General features: G+C 38.3%; 1 protein-coding gene across 1 annotated transcript in view; it reads left to right on the top strand.

Moving 5' to 3' along the window:
• LOC121950108 (coiled-coil domain-containing protein 136) overlaps positions 1-14,733 on the top strand; it is a 35,025-nt gene extending 20,292 nt beyond the window's left edge. The window contains exons 6-11 of the mRNA XM_042496025.1: positions 1,551-1,853; positions 3,657-3,774; positions 5,933-6,206; positions 6,379-6,510; positions 9,027-9,139; positions 10,571-14,733. Of these exons, the coding sequence (XP_042351959.1) occupies positions 1,551-1,853; positions 3,657-3,774; positions 5,933-6,206; positions 6,379-6,510; positions 9,027-9,139; positions 10,571-10,583 (953 nt within the window). The 3' untranslated portion in view covers positions 10,584-14,733. The remainder of the gene's footprint in view (positions 1-1,550; positions 1,854-3,656; positions 3,775-5,932; positions 6,207-6,378; positions 6,511-9,026; positions 9,140-10,570) is intronic.
• Positions 14,734-19,569: the final 4,836 nt, after the last annotated feature.

Raw genomic sequence — 19,569 nt, 5'->3', positions numbered from 1 at the left:
TTCTATTGTCTGGCTTTATAGTGTGTCTGAATATGTTGGGATGTGATTGACTACAACATGTTAAATGCTTGCAACCATTTTGCTTATTGATTCAGGGGCATTGTCTTCTTTTTGTTTTGTTTTTTTTTAAATAACATCTTACATAAAACAAGAAATCATTCACACAGAGAGAACAATTATTCTTCAAAAAGCCTAAATGAGATTTGTGCTCAATCATGACGGGTCAATAAAACACATCTCAGAACCAACAAAGTACAACCAGGGATAATGAGGATAGTGAAAATAATGGTTCTGAGTTCTGTAAGGAGACAAAGAAAAACGAGCAGAGGTGCCCATACTTTTTCCCTGGAGGGCCAAAACTAAAACTTAACAGCGGGCCAGGGGCTAAAAGGAAACACCTGTTGTGTTCTATTGTGTTGTTAAGATGAAAAATGGGACTGGGGTCACATGCCCCTTTAATTGAAATGTCTTTTGTCTGCTTGTCAATTTTTTTCTTACCTCACTAGCCCTTTTTACACTAAAGGGCCACTACCAAGTTCCTTCTTCATGCCCCCTTTGTGTTTTTAATAAGAAGTAAAAAAATGGCTCCATCATGCCACTCTGTGTGTGATTTTAGACAGCATGCTGGTATTGCAGAAGCAAGAGAGACATGACTTTTAACACAACAGTGTCAGCCTCTAATGTGACATATAACACACACATTGGCAGTGCTTTCTAAACAACAACAGTGACATAACATGGCCATAACAATCAATTACCTTCTCTGTTATCTGGCGGCTGGTTAGGAGATCCCGAATCTCACTGTTTTCCCAATTTGCGGACATTTTCAGCTGCACTCTTCTTCTTTGAGTTAGCTTCTAATTACTGCTAACTGCCTTTTAAATCTCCCACTGTGGATCACACACATAACACGTCACCAAAATGACACAGCTGTGCTGCCCATGATCTTGTCCTGCCAGCTGTCCTGTTTATACAGAAGTCATTTTGGCTCTGTTACTGCCTCTGATGCAGGCCTAAAGGCAACTCTGTCCCCCTATTCCGCAATTGTGCATTTGATACAAAAAAGGAGGAGCAGAGCATTTTTTTTAAGCTGCAACTTACTTTTCAGTCAGTTGAAGTAATGCCTTTTCCACAACAATTACGTCTTAACTTTTTCTTTGACTTCTTACTGGTTTTATTGCCACTATCTCCTGTTATTGCTGTTAATGTGGTTTTGTGAGAGGTGGAGAAGATTCTCCTTTCCTGGAAACACTAAGCTAATAATCTGAATGTGACCCTGAGAAAAAGGTCTGTTACCATCAGTTACATCAGCTGTTCTTTCAAACAGTACCCACACATACAGCAAGCGCACACACACACACACACACAGTCATATGCACACGCAGAAGCACACCACCCACACACACAAACACATGCAGGCCCACTGTTGCAAAACCTCAGGTAAAATCATATACACACACACACACACATATACCATACTGATGCTGCAGTCTCACCCACGCATCCCTCATAAAGAAAACATTCTCTTCCTCCTCCTCCTCTCCCCACAGCCCAGCTGCGTTCTGTGCAGGAGGAGATGGACAGCCTAGAGGAGGAGAAGGAGAGCGAGCTGGCCGAAGCTCAGGAGGAGCTGCGCGTCGCCCAGGAGGAGGTGCTCCTGCTCCAGCAGGCGGCGGAGGAGGCAGCGGCAGAAAGGGAGAACGACATCGCCTCGCTGCAGGAGGAACTGTGTCGCCGGCGGGCCGAGCTGCAGCGCCTCAGTGAGGAGACCCAGGAGTACGAACTGGAGATCACCACGCTGAGAGCCGAGATCAGCATGAAGAGCCAGCGCAGGGAGGTCGAGAGGAGAGAGGGTGAGGGACGAGGAGCATTAGGAGGAGATTGTAGTAATAGAAGAGAAAAAATAAGATAAGCGGAGGCCAGAAAGGAAGAATGTTTCATAGTTTTCACACATACCTTCTCCTCTACAACATTGTTTTACTTTCAGTACATCAAAGTTAAAATACAATAAGGTGCTGTTTTACACTTCATCTTCACACCTTGAGTAAACAGCCATCAGTGAGAGGACTGTCTCTGTGTGCACTATGGAATCTGTCGAGCGTACAACAATCACAAATAGCCCATGATCCGTCTTTGTGGCTAATATTATGAAAACAAAGCATGATGTTATAGATGTTCTTCCACGCTCACATCATGTTAGCGTCTCGCAGTCAAGAATATAAATCATTTGTGGGATTTAATAAATATTACAAATGTGATCACTGAGTGTTGCAAGAGGAATGGTGTGTGTGTGTGTGCGTGTGTGTGTGTGTGTGTTTGTGTGTGCATGGAGGATACCAGGGACATGAAGTCATGATGGGGGAGGGACATGCACTTCTCACACATGATATCATCGCTGGGCTCTGCAGCTGAGCCTCGGGTGGGACTGAGTGAGGGGAGTTCAGATTATTTCACTGTTGAGTTGTTTCAGTAAAACCTCACACAAAATGTATTTCATATGCAAGTTAGGTTCTAACTCACAGCTGGCTTTCATTTTAAAGAAGTAGTTTAACATTTTAGGGAAAAACAGCTATTTGCACTAACACTGAACACTGTCAAAAAGTACAGTCCCTCAAATGGCTGTCTCCAAAAGCGAAAAGCAAAACCACCATGGCTCAAAAATTCAGAATAAAGAAATTCATAATTTACCTTGTTTGAAGTCGGAGGATAAGATAAGATAACGCTATATTGTCCGTTTTCACTGAAATTTGTCTTGCATTGCAAGCTCATCAATCCTTACAAACATCACACATGTAAAAGACATCATAATTTGTCCTGTCAACAATTTTATGGACGTTTCTTTTATAATGTTGGCTTATAAGTAAATGCTTTGTGGACCACCAGCAAAAAGTTGTCTGCAAGGCTGAGCTGCTTTCCTGGGGGCCTGGACTGTAACTTCCTGGAGTCTTCACTGCTTGTCTGGCAAACAGTCCACGCCAAGAAATAGTTTAGCACATAACCCTATAAAAAACAATATAAGTTTGTGTGCAAATGAAAAATATTTTTGTTAGTGAGCTTTAGAGACACTTGTAGGTGGATTATGAAACTGTCTGAGAGATCCAGGCTTGCTGTTTCCAGATTTTATGCTGAGCTAAGCTAACCAGCTGCTGGTTACTAGCTAACTAGCTACATATTTAAAGGTCCAGTGTGTAGGATTTAGTGTCATCTAGTAGTGAGGTTGCAGAACTGAAACTTGTTGAAACTGAAACTATGTTGGCTGATGCGAAAACGCACAAAATGCAAATGGCCCTTTTCAAGAACCAGCGTTTGGTTTGTCCATTCTGGACTACTGTAGAACAACATGGCGGATATAGAGTAAGAAGACCTGCCACATATGTAGGTATAAACAGCTCATTCCTAGATAACAAAAAATATTTCTTCCCTTAAGTCCTACACACTGGACCTTGAACAGACAGATATTAAAGTGATATCAAGCTTCTTAAATCAATCTTGTAAGAAAGCGAATAAGTGAATTCCTGAACGTATCAAAGTATTATTTTAATATGTTTAATACAAGTTGTAATGATGTTAAAGCCTCAAGCAGTTACATTAAAGATGAGCTCAAATGACCTGCCTCCTCTTAACATCTTCATCTGTGACCTTCCTTGTTCTGCCAGGTGACGTGGACCTGCTGAAGGAGGAGTGCCGTATGCTGAGGGAGGAGTGTCAGACCCTGAAGGAGGACAACAGACGTCTCTCTGAGAGGCTGCAGCTGCTGCAGAGACAGAGGACATGGTGAGAGGTCAACGACTGCTCACTCATCAGCGGTGCTTACTGGATCAGCTGGAGGGGTTCCCCTTAGGAATACTACCCCTCGTCACAGCCACTCACGTCATGTCTCATTTAGAAAAAGGCTGGCCACCTGTTAAACCACTGCAGTGAAACTGTAACATCATACAAGGGATTACACTTAAGTGCAGAAACCATTAGTTCATTAATTGAAAGGTAGATTAAACGACAGCAATTTTGAGACTAAAAGTTCATTCTCGACCTTGAAAATAATCTCCAGACGAGATCTATTTAGTAGCTGTGATGATTTTTTTTTTTTTTTACGTATCCCACGATCTTCCTCAGCAGATGGGAAGCTGGGCATACTCCATCTGCTGAGAAAGATCTCTTGATGCATCGAAGGCAAAGTGAACTTTATTTATAGCACTGCTCAAAGCAGAAGTTACACTACGCTTAACAAGAAGAAGAAAATGTATAAATAAGAATTAGAAGAGACAGAAATGACAATATACACAACATGGAGAAATAATCAAGAAAGTAAAAGTTATTTAAAAAAAGAAAACAAAGTTTTGATTTTCTAAATGTTGCAGAGAAGTCACAACTGCATGAGCATGCTGACCAGAAGAGGTACTAAACGGACCTTGTGACAGGATTTTAAAATATGATTAATCACATTTTTAATTAAGAAAAAATACCAAGCAGCCTCTTGTTCCAACTTCTTAAATATGGTGCTTTTCTATGTTTTGCATCTTTTTGAATTTAATTAAATACAATAGGTTTGTGTTTTGGACTGCTGGTCAGACAGAACAAGCAATTATATTATGATGGCCCTTTTTCATTATTTCCTGACATTTTACAGACTAAACAATTAACTGATAATAAAAAAGTAATCGTTTTATTTGTCAAAAATTAAAATAATCTTTACTTTCAGTCCTATTACAAGGCTGGCTGGATTCAAATAACCGCATGTCTGTAAAGGCCGAGACACATCAAACCGACATCAAAGTGGTAACAGAAGCTGACTGTTGCATTACCTGATGTCGCCTCTGTCTCGGCTAAAAAGTTGCGCCTGAAAACACAAGCAAAGCCTACTGCCAACTGCCACGTATATTCTGCGCCTGCGTGAGAGAAAATAAGCCTCCATAGCAGCAGGCGACAGTGGTCTGTATTTGTTTTTAGTTCGGAAAACCAGAAGACAGACGGGCCAGATTCAAGTAGCTAGCCAGCACATCGACAACACAGCAACAGTAGTAGTCAGACTTTGTGTATGCACTTGATGAAATCTCTGCACACTTATCGTGTTAACACAAATTCACAGAAAACAGCATAACAACCATGTTAAGACTTTGATTGTGTAATTAATCAGCCCATGGAGGCCATTTTTGAGCTTTCTGCTATTTCAGCTGAAATGAAAAGAGTGCTGTATTAGGGCTGCAGTGATACGCCGGCTTTAATATAGTATAGTATACCGTGATATGAAAGCTGAAGGTTATCATACCTTGTACATGTGCTTGTCTACGATAGTGAAAGAAAATGCAACTCGATGGAGAATCGAGAGATGAGAAACGAGAGACTTCTCCTTCTACTTTCGTTAACCCTTTGAGACCTGAGCAAAATGGCTTGATTTCTTCAAAAAGATGGGAAGAAGGCAGTGGGCAGCAAAAGAAGAAATAATCCAAAGTGATTAAAATTATAATTATTTTGTGACGTAATTTCAAACATATATATATATTTTTTAAAGAATGTAATTGTGATAAATATATAGATGTTCCCTTGCATTTTTCTTTTTTCCCTAGACATTTTTCCCTAGCTTTACAAAAATAATTTTCTAAATCTACTATTTCTTGCAATTAGAATTTATTACCAAATCATTTCTCTTTTTTTCCCCATGGTTTTGATATAACCAATTGCACCAATTTGCATAAGGTCCAAAGGTATAAATACTTGTGAAAGGCATCTGAAAGCATCACAAGGAAAGTGACGTCGCTCCAGGTTTTAAAAAACATCTTTTCAACCAAAATTAACCGTTCATTCATTCCTTTAAGGGTCATATTAACTGATAATAATAATTCTGTAGTACCGTGATAACTGGTTATCATACCATGAAAATCTCATACTGTTGCAACCCTGTATTGTATTCTTCACCATTAACCCTTCTGTCCAGCTCCAGCGTCTACCTGTCGCTGAAAGAGGAGGACTCAGAGGGCACAGAGGGGAAGGAGATGGAGACCGGCCCGGATGAGGTCATGACAGAGAGCTACATGACCATGGCTCAGTCTGGGAACTGTCGCCTGGTGGATGCCTCCATCCAGAAGAACATTTCATTCGATGGGAAGCCCATGACACCAACCAGCTGGAACGGTGGCGTCGGGGAGATCTTTTCCCTGAGGGACCAGCTCAAACAGGCGGAGGAGAAGGCCTCACAGGTTCAGAGAGAGGTATGCTGCCCTAGTGTCTAAAAAGCGCCTTTGGAGTTTATGATAATGTGAATAAAACATGGCAAGATTTAGGGTCAACCATTACGAGCAAATTGATTTCAGTCAAATGGATTTCAGTCAATGCAATCATGCTGTAGGGAAAAGACTGAGATTTGACCTCTGTGTCCTCCAGTGTGACAGTCTGAAGACAGAGCTGCAGGAGCTGCAGGTACTTTATGACAGCAGTCAGAGGGAGAGAGCGGAGCTGGAGGAGGAGCTGCTGCGCTGCAAGGCAGAGCTGGAGAAGCTGTCAGGGGGGGCTCAGGTGAGAGGGACACACATGAATAATACAATAATATACATTTGGAATAACAAGTAGCAAAACTGATTTAAACACTATATACCTGCGAGTGATTAATGATATGCTTTCAAACATTTAAATTGTGTGCTTAGTTTTGCCAAAGCATCCGTAGAGCAGGTTGTGTTGTTTCTTGATGGATGCAAACTTTTAGAAATAGTTTTGAGAATTTCCACATGATTAAAGAACACTTTTCTTTGCACCCACACTGTCAACTAACACGTTTCACATCACACCTAATGTACCCTGTGTCTGTTGAGCCCACTTTTTCTGTGTCTCATACTGTAGCAATGTATGTTTTGATATGAACTGACCTGGCCTGTCAGCACATATCAGTATTTATTTTGTGCTTTGGGCCGGGGAACCTTCCCTCCCACTGTGTCTGTCTTCTGACTCCTCTGTGACAGTAATGCTTTTGTACTGTTGTTGGACAAAAACACAAAATCTGCAAAAAGGCATTCAAGCAAAGAATGTCTATTTGTTCATTAAATCTTATGTAGCTGTAGAATAATGTATTGAGAAAACATAATTAAAGGACCCCTGCACCTTTAGATTTCTTTTTTTTTTTTTTTTTTTCAAAGGGTCACCCCAAAATCAAAAATATGCATTTTCCTCTTAGCTGTAGTGCTGTTTATCAGTATAGATTGTTTTGGTTTGAGTTGTCAAGTGTTGGAGATATCGGCCATAGAGATGTCTGCGTATTCTAAAATATAACTGAACTAGATGGCACTCAGCTTGTGGTGCTCAAAATGCCAAAAAGGACACATTTGAAAACTGAACAGCACTGTCTCTTTGCCGAAATCATGACCTGGATACTTCTATTTTCTTTCTGTCATCCTACACCCACCAACCATATCACCATGTAGAAGAAAACGCGCATCTACTCATGGAAGAGACTCGTTTACAGTGCGAGATATAAATATTAATGGCTTTCTCTTCAGCTGAGCTGTAATGTTAGCTAGCTCAGTGTGCTGGAAGTATTGAACCAAGATGCACGCTTCCGTCTGTGTGGTGAAACGACTAGCGAGTGTAAACCGGTAGAAAGAAAATAGTTCCTTCATGAAACTGCTTACAACAGGTTTGTGGATTTTCTTGAGTAATTGGGTCATGATTTCTGGAGACACAGTTGTTGAATTTATAAATCTCCTTTTTTGCCACTTTGAGCACCTCAGGCAGTACCATCTCACTCCAATATATTGTAGAGAAGTCAGACATCTCTATGGCCGATATCCTCACCATTCAGCAACTCACGCCAAAACAATCTAGACTGATAAACTGCACTGCAGGAAGAAGGAAAATGCTGGATTTTGGGTTAAACTGTCTTTTTAAGACGGGATCTTGTTCATTTTAAAAAGGTGCATAAAACGGTGTGAAAGTCAACTTGCAGTGAAATGAAACGTGTCTAAATAGATAATTTAAACAATTAACAGCATTCCCAGTTTTACTTTAGTCACATTAGCCTACTTATTTTTGAATATTAAGCGTTTGAAAGCATGGATAGTTATGAAAAATCAACATCCAGAACTCTTAAGTTGAACCTTCTGAATTCAAAACAACACAATAACAAATTCATTGCCCTTTTCTGCGAGGTTTTTATCTGCCTGTTGTTTGTCCTCTGGGTTTGGCTTTTTGACAGCACAGTTTGGGAACGCAGCGCAGCGTGACCCTTAAATGCACCAACCTTAGGACAATCTGTGGTTTTAACTGCTTAAAGACAGACTCAGTATTCTGCAAGTGGATTTTCATACAGTTTTAAAAAGAATGGATGCCGGTGGCTATTTGTAAGCAAAAAAGAAAATAATCCAAAAATCTTTGGAGAACAAACAAAAAAAATATGCTGTGTTTTGGAAATTGATTGAGAGCAATGCAAAGTACTGTACCGAATGTGATCCGTTATGTTTTATAGTCAGAAACAAACTAAAACTCTGTGTTTTGTCTGCAACAGCCGTGATGAGATGTCTCTGCGTTGTGTCAAACTGTCTACCCGTGCCTGTCTCTGATGCTGTCCTTGTTCTCTGAATGTCCATGACCTCTCAGCCTGTTCGATGACAAATTTAGCAAAACATAAAAACAAATTAACAATAAAATGAGGATAGAGAGACAAAAATACCACCATATGCTAGTCACAACATTCACGCTGTACGTCTTTCTTTCTTTCTTTGTCACCATAACATCACACGGAGCCCACAAATGCCACACAGGACCGCTCACACATACTCACATTGAGTTGATGTGTATGTCACCTTAAAGTTATGCATTCTTTGTTCAACAGGAAATGTAAATCACTCCATCACAACCCTCCCCCCTTTATTTCACGGCCATAGACCATGTCACACTTTTAATTTCGTGATTTGTGGTGATCCATTTGTGCTGTTGTCACACCCTTTTTATGTGTGTTTTTATTATTTGGATACTTCAGTCCATCCATTCATTCATTCCCTTCATCCCCATGGTCCTTGTGTTTGTTTTTATTCCCTCCTCAGATATTCATCCATGCGTCTGAGCACCCTGTTCTCTCCATCCCCTTCATAGGAATGATTGTAATATTGGCTGTGATCTGGTGCTGGTTGTCGGAGCTGGCGTCCCAGAGGGCAAGGTATGGGAGGAGCTTATCTCTATCTGATGTGTAATGCTACGTACAGTTCTTACACATTGATTAAAGAGTCAGTTCACCCAAATAACATGAAAACATACTTAATCTCAAAGTGTATCTAGCTATGTAGCTATGCAGACAGAAAATTTCAAGTTTCATCCCGAAAAAATAGCTATTATTTACTCTGAATGATTTGCAGAAACAGCCTGTTACTGTCATAAACAGCCTGTTACTCATGTGACCCCGCCCTCAAATATATGTAACCTTGACCTTAATAAAATGTTAACAGTGAGGTCTTTCAAAAATAAAAAATGTAAAAAAAAAAAAAAAAAGAGTAGAATTAAGGCACTGTTTCTTTGAAAACGTGTTGCTGGATTTCTTCTATTATCTATCCTGTTTGAAAGGAGTCAGAAATATCTCCAACCTGAGCAACTGCATGATTCGATACTAAAAGTGAGTGTTTTGTGTTATTTGGGTGAACTGACACCTTAATATAAATGACTGCCCAATATTCACGTAAAGTGGTGGTTGTTATGGGAGGGTCTAAACTGCAAAAATGCCAAAATCTCCTGGATAAATCTCCAGTTATTGAAGGTAGATAATGATATGATATATTAAAACTGATATTAAAACTTAATTATGGTAAGTGGACATGGGACGGGTGGGCAGTTTGGCAAATTAGAATGAAATATTTCTTTGAATGCCACTGAAAAAGTCATTCACAGAAATAGCTGAACATTTGGGGAAATGTGCTTATTTGCTTTCTTGCAAGGAGTTATCAGAGGAGATTGAAACCAATCTCATACTTGAGTGAAATATGAAGCTCCAGCCTGGAGACAGTTAGCCTAGCTCAGCTTAAAATCTAGAAACGGAGGAAACAGCTAGCCTGGCTCTGTCTAAATTAAAAAAAATACCTCTGCCAGCCCATGTGAAACTCTGTCATTATCACATTGTATGTTGTTGGTTTAATCTTTGAACAAAAAAAAATTGAAAAACACCTATTTGTGGTCTTTGAGAGGAGTTAAGAGCTGTATTTAGGGCTAGGCTAATTGTTGTTGTCTTTGTTACCACAACTAGCAGAGACAGCATTTCAATTCTGGGCAGACAGATAAACTGTTGTCTGTCCAAAAATAGTGACAGCATGTAGGCTAACTACCCTTAAACCACAAATGTTTGCTTTTATTTGTGTGCATGTAGTTTTCAATTTGGCAACTTGTTTTTTATGCTAACATTAAGCTAAGCTAATCACCTACTGGCTCCAGCTCCATGTAGAGACATGAGCGTGGTATCAGCTAATCTCACTGTATGTAAGAGAGCAAAAAAGTATAATTCCTATAATGTCAGTATATTCCTCTAGAAGCCCAGTGTGGTTTATGTGGCTGACGGAGAGCCTCTACAGACTCTTAACAGCACTCTTTTCCTGTCTTCCTTCAGGGGAGTGAGGTAGGTTGGAACTCCATTTTGACGATCACTGCAGCCGCGGCAGTGTTACTAATGATGACTAGCTTGTTGAGAGCTCTCGTCCGATGTTGATTGGATGGACAACAACCGCACAGGGACAGACGTCTGCTTCAGACCAGCCCTCGTTCCCTCCTGCCATGTCTTTAGACCGAACTGGAATTCTCTAAATGTGATAGAGCTGACAGCTGCGTAGTGTAAAATGTTGTCGCTAATGAGAAGGTACCACGTGCACTGAGAGCGACGCGCTCAGTCTCATTTGAGATTGAAGATGATGAGTTGACCTGCAAAGAGCCCACATGAGGACTGATCTCCACTAAATGTATGCTAGTGTTGTGTCACTGCTCCTCTGTGTCTGTGAATATTATTTTTCTCTTGTTTAGCTAAAATGTGATAAAAAAAAAAAAAAAAAGATTATTAATGTGCACCAAATGGTTATTTAGTTTATTTGAATATTATTTATTTATTTGTTTGTTTAAATATTGTTCATAGTTGTCTCTGATAAGTAATATGGAGTCTGAACATTTAAGGCACTGAAAACTATGAGTTTGCATTTTGTGTTAATAAGTTGATTTTAATTACTTCTTTTGCTTCCCCCAAAATACTGCTAATACTTTCTGGGGTGAAATCAGGTAATTTGTGGCATCTGGTGAAAGGGATTAAATATTTAGCAGCCGTAACTGTTACTACCTGTTTGCTTGACATAAAACATTTTCGGTTGATCTGAGATAAACAGGATTGGCACACCAGAGATTAAAAACAAATTTGGTCCCAGAACGTCCCTGTTAAATTATATGTCATGTTGATTTTAACTTTTTGGTAATAAGAGTACTGCAGCTAAAACAATAAGGGTCTCTCTCATACAACCGTTGTATGTGGGGTTTGTGAACCTCATCTGGGTCCCATGGGTAAACCTACCCATGTGGGCAGTTGGCAGGGGGAGCACACTAGGCTCTGCTTCCATGAATATTTAATTAAAGTACCACCAATCTGATGTTCAGAGCTACATGCTTTTCATCATGGGGCCATTATGGAACCATTGGACAATCCCATATAGGGTCCTTTTTTTTTCTAGCCCATTTGCTATCCACATGGACCCCACATACAAATGTTGGCTGGGGTATAAAATGAAAAATGGTTGTAGGATGTTGCAATCAAAAAAAATATATAATCGGAATGTTTTCACAATACACTTTATTTTTATGGGAAAGTGTTTTGAGTGAACAAAATGCATTCATGAAAAAATAGACAAAAATTAAGACTTTTCTTTTTCGAAGTGAAACTGGCATGTTTTTTTTTTTTAAGCTACCAACGTAACTTATACTGTTGTGTGCCACCTTGTAATATTAAAGACATTTTTAGTATTTTTGTCATTTAAAATATATTAAAGATGACATTGTGAGTTCATGTCAGCCACAATATTAAAAAAATAGCCATCAGAACAAATTGGTAATAAAGTTAAAAGAACACACACGCATGTCCACTGTAGACAATATGACACCAAGGCAGCAAAAGAAAAGAGAAATCATGGCAGAAAAAAATGGAAAATCTATTTTGATAAATAGTTAGGTTACACTGATGATTTAAGGAATTAATGACTGAACTGATAAACGGATTTAACCAATTAAAAAACAAACATTATTGTCCCATTTTAACTGACTGTGTAATCTGAATGATGTTGGGGTTTTTGTTGTGTTTGAATGTCCATAATATTTTGCTTGGCAACATATTTTCTGGAAAAATCATTGAAAGTTTTGGGAAAGTCATGGACTCTTGTTTTGTGTAATGACGTGGTTCCATGCAGTCTTTCGTGGATAACCTTTCCCATAATGTAACATAATGGCAAATTTATTTTCTGTAGCTGTCGACATAACGTAGCTCTAATCTGCGTCGATGTGTGACAACCTTTGTTTGAGGGAGGGTAACTGTACACACATCACGCAGGAAAAAGTAACGCCTGCACACTTAAACCACACAAGTTAAATGAAGACAACGTTTCGATTCTACTTCGATCTTTGTATTAATATCTCTCTTGCACATCAGTAGGCTGACGAGCTCAATGGTGGCAGTTATGGTTAACCGTTTCAACCATTCATTGTGGTAAAACTATCGACAATCAACCTTTGTTTACCATCAAGTACATTTTTCATTTTCTCTCCGCGTCCCCTCTCTCTCTTTATGTATGCCAGCGAGCTGAAATTATGTTTGAATAGAGATTGAATTTAATATGTTTGAATACTGCCCGACAAGCGGGGGCAAGACAAAAAAAACTTTCATTTTTTTTGAAAAGTCATTAAAAAGTTTTGAAATGTTCTCCCTGAAGATGTGTGGGAACCCTGAATATAGCAGAGATCCATAACAAGTTCCTAAAAGTAACACTTAAGGTAGTATCCAGAACTTTAGGTGTTTTTCTTTGTTATCTAGCAAAAAGTCTCCCACATTACCTGACTTCACCCCATCCTGCAAAACTGGATTAAATGTCCAAAAAAAACGAATAAATTAACATCATCCTGCCATTCCCGACAATCCTGCTAATATAGATTTTTTCCCTACACAGTTTTGGAATATTAGATTGATCCTCTCCACTGTAAACACAGATGACATGCTATCATAACCCAAACAGTCTAAGCTCGGCGTATAAGGCTGATGTTTAACCCCTCCTGGGTGCAGCCAGCTCTTTTTCACAGTGTTTTTCAGTTATGTGTTTTGCTCCGGGCTCTGTCACTTCCTCCTGCCTCACGACCGTCTTGTGTCTGACTCTGAAATCAAACAACTCCCACCTTCTTCTCTAATTATCAGTTAACCAAGACGCCAGAACGTCTGCGCAGTATTTCTGATTCATCCTGCCTTCCCACAGCTCACTTTGAAAATCTGAAATCTTAAACACCCACGTTGTAACAATATGGTTTGCCGTAGCTTTGTAAGGTGTTAGTAAAGATATCACAGCAACTTTGGAAGAAAATTGTAGGATGATGGAGCTTTATTCTTACATTTTCTAACATTTCGATGTGGAGAATTTGGTGTTTGTTCCTCTCCAGCAGGATTTAAACGCCAAGTGTGCTATTTAGCTTAGATTGACAGTGATTGCAGGTTTTTCCAGGTACGCAGTGCGAGAGTGTTCACTGCCAGCGTTCCCTTGTTTACTGATGACACGTTTTATGTGACAAACTGCAGATCTGACAAACAGCGGTTGACATACGGTCACACTTTGATTAAGCCACTGATCCGTCTCAAGCTAAAGATCAGGGTTAGTTAGCTGTGAGGGTGTTTTAAAAACCAATATTGTTCCAAAATATGTAAATAAGATGTCAGAAAAAAGTTTAAGTATTAATTACAAAAAAATGTATATGTATATGTGGAAGGATTCTGATAAATGTTTACATTTGTGATTTTTTTTGTGTGAAAAACGCATGCTAGAAAACATAGAAGCACAATATATAATTTATGTTGATCCTGTTTCTTTGTATTTCATGTAAATAGTTACGACACAAAGTACTATGGGAGAGAAATTTCTTAAATCCATTTGTACTAGCTTTGTAGAAAGTTTATCTATTTTGAAAGAGCATCGTATATTTGATAGCCAGATTATATGTGTAAATGTTTATTTATGGTGACGTTATTCAGAAGGAACTGCTAGCATTGCTGATCATTTTCAGTACCTCTTTGTTGTCGCATGCACTCAGATTGCATTTGACCTTAGTTGCTAGATAGAGCAATATGACTCATTAAATTCAGAAATGTATTATAATCTTTTCTGAAACATTTGTCATTAAACAAATCCTTGATAAGCAATGCCTGACCAATGTTGTTTCTGCATATGAAAACACACAAAGGACACAATGTGCCACTGGACTGCAGATGTTGTCACTGTCTGTTAAAAAGTTATCAGTTTGCAGTAGAAGTTTAATTCCCATTGACTGCAATGGTGCATGTTGTCTGATTCAGATGATTCTTTTCCATTATTTCATGATTATTAACTTCACCATAGTTCCACAAGTTTCTATATTGCACTGTGTTTCTCAGCTTGTTGCTTTGCATATTGACAGCGTTGTTGTTTTCAATATAGTTGTGGCTATTTTGTTACCTGGAGGTCTATTTTGTACTGTAAATGACTTGAGAAAATAAATATACCCGCCCCACATGATGTCTGAGCACTTTCTTTTCTTGGAAGGTGGCCTCACCGTCAGTCTCATTCATGAAATCACCAGCAGACTACCTGAGTGGGAGCCGTCTCCCTGCTGAGATTACATTACACGGGTAGTATATGGATATTAATAACCTTCACTCCAGAGACGTGACATGAGCTCACAGACACGGATTCTTTACAGATGGCAGGAACTGGTGTGTCAACGTTGTTGATGAGGCCCATAAACTACGCACATTACTCCACGACTCACGGTTCACTAAGTTCAAGTATGTCTAATTATCTAAAAGTGGCGTGGACGTGCAGACCGACTCATAAGGTTAGCTTAACCCTCACTGAGGAACCTTCTGTCACTTGAAGTTAAATAAGTTTCCCCAAATATTCCCAGCAGATTCCGAATCAGGTTTCTGTCTCATTCTGTGTGGGTAAGAAATGTGTTTTTAATGGTCTGAATGTCAGATCCAGATCACCAGTGAAATCTAATCAAGCGGGCCTTGGCCTCGGGCCTATCTGTCCAGCAAATTCTCCCCCAAATCCCCTCTTAAATATTTAATATAGTCACCTGACAGACTAACGGGGGAAAAGCTAATTAAAAAAGGCAGACAGCTGAAAGTGAGAGCAGCCATGGGCAGTCTCTTGCGATATAATGTCAGTGTTCAGGTCAACTACGAGCCTCCGTGGTTTGATTTTTGGCTCAATTCACTCATAGATTCGGACGGACTTCCGCACAGTCAAGTAGAACCAGTAATCTCATATTCATTTTCTCTGCTGCTGAAGCTTCCAAAATACTGAAAATCTCTTCTGTCATTTAAGTCGAGTATACCATCCAGTACCCACTCTGCAATATATTTCACAGTGCTGTACGCAGGAAGGCCAAACATATAATTACAGATTCATCACATCCATTACACTCGTCTAGCTGTCGATTTAAGGTCCCGAAAACAACCAGAGCAAATATAAGACGTCCTTTATTCCTCAGGCCATACAAGCGATAAACACAAAATGATTGTATAAGAGAACGCTATTATTTTATAAGATGTGCTCTCTTTTATTATTTATATAACTTACTGCTCCTGCATGCCTATCTACACCATTGTATCTTTTACATTGTATATTTGTGCGTTTCTTGGTGTATTGTGTTATGTGTTTGTATGTACCTTTGCAGTGTTTGAGAGAAGCCGAAGACAACGTTTCCACTGAGGTGGACAATAAAGCTTATATATCTACTTAAGATATCCCTCATGTGAGCCCTAATGTTGGCAGAACTGGCCTCAGGTATGATGCACATTTTAAATGGAATGAACTGCCAACTGAGTCTTAAATTCCCCCTGGAGATTTTAAAGCTTTATTATGTAATGTTTTGGGTTTGTTTGGGTTTGTTTGGGGTTATTTTTACATTGAAACTTTTCTTTTAATCCCTTGTTTACTGTGTTGTTGTGCTCCTGTGTTTCTTGTTCTCAAACCTTTCTTGAAAAAGAGAGCTTAAACCTTACTGAGGCTGCCTGTTAAAATAAAGCTGAAAAAAGAGAGAAAATATTACATGCATCCTTTAAAGGGGAGGATTGTATTATATTATTATGACACAATATTGATATTCAAAATCCCACTTTGTAAGGTTGAACATGTGCCATACATTGAGGCAAATGTGTCCTAATAATAACTAATCTTTTCAATTTTGTTACAGTTGAACTTTTCTAGCGTTAATTTGCCCACAGTGGTGTTTACTTTTGAGGTTCATGCTCACTTATAATGCTACTTTATAAACTTGAACTCTGCTGCATTTAAGTGGCAAATATTGTACGTTTTACTCCACTTCACTTATTTGACAATAAGGCTGTGTATTGACAAGAATCTGGTGATGCAATACTTACAACAATACAGGGGTTACGATCCAAGACATTGCAAAATATTGCTTAAGTGTAAGCAAGGTGATATGAAAGAACACACCAATGTATGCATAAAGTTTACTTTTACTACATTTTGTGTAATCTGAGCAAAGGAATTAACATTCTCCCATATCAGTAAAAAAATATACATTTGTAATTAAAGTGCTTGCAGGATTCTTTAGAGAAAGAAATTTTTAAAAAGTAAACAATTAAAAATCAATTCAGCGTTTTGTGAATTGATACAGAATCACAAAACATAATAAAATAGTTTATGCTTGTTTTACCTTTACTTTTAATTCCTTAAGTAAATTTTGCTGGCTGTAACTTTAGTAAAATGTCTTTTTACTTGCAGTGGATTTTTTTTACTTTGACATATTGCCATTTTTTTTTTTTAAATGTGAATGTTATTTAACATGATACCTGTGGATGTCAATATGACAGTTTTGTAACAACATAATTTCAGGATGAGATGCTCATGTTGAATTTTTTGTTACACCATGAGATAACACGATTTACATAGACTGGAAATTAAGTTTAATTCCCTATTTTTTAACATATAGGAATATTCTGGCTCATACTTCAAGTGTGCATAACATGGCTAAAATGGTTGAAGAACAAACAAGAAAAACCTTTGGAGTCTCCTGTTTCATGGTGGGAGATCACCATGAGGACCCCTGGCTGTGTCCAGGCTGAGTATCCTAAGAATGCCTTCTGCATGTGTCACAGTTATTCTTACCTCCCACTACTTCATCAAGGATGGCGCTGGCATCTGGTGTCACTGCCATGTCACTGACTGCTGAGTCACAGCACCATGACGGCCCACGAACCTGCAGCAAACACAATATTTATTGGAAATGACTCATTTTGTGTATGGATGATCAATCTTACCATGCACACTTGCTGTCAGACTGTCTCAGTGTATCAGTGTATTTCTGTGCACAGCCTCATCTTCGATCAATGGATGCTGTCACGCTGACACAGTTGGAGAAGACACTAATTTGTTTTAAGTCAATTCAAGAAGTCAGTTTGTCCTCTTTGTTTAGTGTGGAAAAACGTATTTTTATGTGGCCTTGACAGACATTTATAAGTGTAAATTAAGCTAAAAATTCTGAATTGAGTGAGTTGAAAGGCAAAATCTCAGTTCTTGTAACTGAACCTATTTCCTATAATATATTTAATTACTATGGTTTTGCTTGATGTGCAGGAACATTAATACAAAATAAAGTGTTTTCTTTACTATCAAGCAACCTTCCATTACAGAAGTACTACTGTAAAATTAGCTTATACATATATATATATATATATATATATACACTATATATATATATATATATATATATATATATATATATATATACACACATCCTAATTAAAATTAGGCTGTCTATGAAAATGAAAGTGTTGGTACTACATGACCAAGTACAAGTACCAGAATGTACTTTGCCACACAAAAAAAACACTCCCGTTGGTGGGCGATGTACAGTATATAATATGGCGTCCCTTCAAATAAATGTTTTTGGTTTATTTAATGATGTTGCCTGTAGTGGGAGGTAGCATGGTAAATCTATGATAAATACTGTATAAATAACAAACTTAAGGAAGTATCCATCAAGATGTTTCATCTTATTTGTTTAAGACAGCTTGTATTAGTACGATTTAAACTGATAAGCCTTTTGATTATAAATGTGATTTTTGTGGACTGGAAAAAAGATAGTATTTCTTGGGTTTTTTTATGTAGGCTATAGGCTGTACACTAAAATATTTTGGATTAATGTTGGCAACTTTCAAAAAAAAAACCAAAAAAAACAAAACCCAAACAAACAACCCCCTCCAAACTCTCATAATAATAATAATAATAATAATAATAATAACATAAATAACTCTAAAAAAAACATTGAAATAAATAAGTCTGATGTAATGCTTTATTTTAGTCTAGAGATTGAAAATAACAAATTGTAGGCCTATATTATACAACTTTTTACTATTTTTGGGAAAAAAAGGTCAGACACTAAACTAGCTTCTCTGCACTCTGAATTTCAACTATATAGCACCATCTTATCTCATGTGAAGCACAAAAAAGCTATCAAGACATATAGCTAAGTTATAAAAAAAAATATAATATGATGCATGGAACACAAACCCTGACATTATAAAAATGTAAACGTCATTAATTTTTATTTAATGCATTTGTGTGTATTTCTGTAAATGAACTTGTGTACAATAAAGAAAGTTGAAAAAAAAGAAAGAAAACAATATGGCGGAGCTTGACCAAGATGGCAACATGAAAGGCTGTATGTTATTTTTGTTTTCTCTCAAGACTGGGACTCAAAGGAACACATTTGCGCCCTAGAACATATTTAATTATGACTTTCTTTTGGGAAAAAACGTCAACTTGCTTTGTGTGCTGACAAGGAAACTTTGTAAAAAGGAGCGACTGGCCTCAGACACCTTACAACTGCCTTAAGGAAACATGCTACAGATGGAGACCAGAAACAACGGAAATGGGGTCTACAAAAGAAAAAAGTGTATAGTTTATAATATCACTGTCGGATATTAACAAACAATCCTGAATTACAGTTAAATTTGTTAAAGTTTCCATAACGAAAATCAGGACTAACTAAGTTCGGACAGGATTCAAGCCACAGCCCGTCGAGGCTGTCACCAGAGGGATGAGCAGGGAGATTTGGGCGCTGGTAAAATTGAGGTAATGTTCAGTTCATTTTTACAAACTACCCTCATTTTTATGCCATAAAACTGATTGAAAATCGGTAAAATGTGCATTTGAAACTCCCTGAGCTTGCATTGACCTTTGTTTCTCCGCCACAGAGATGCATTTCATCCAGGGGTGGCAGATAGCTGAGAAACACACGTAATGCAGTTGCTTCATCTTTAACAGGGTGACCTCATCCTTTCAGATGTTTCTCTCCGGGGCCTCAGTGATGGGA

Source organism: Plectropomus leopardus, chromosome 11, assembly GCF_008729295.1.
Source record: "Plectropomus leopardus isolate mb chromosome 11, YSFRI_Pleo_2.0, whole genome shotgun sequence".
Taxonomy (NCBI): domain Eukaryota; kingdom Metazoa; phylum Chordata; class Actinopteri; order Perciformes; family Serranidae; genus Plectropomus; species Plectropomus leopardus.
Note: the sequence above shows the minus strand (reverse complement) of the source record. Positions and strands in the feature narration are given on the sequence as shown.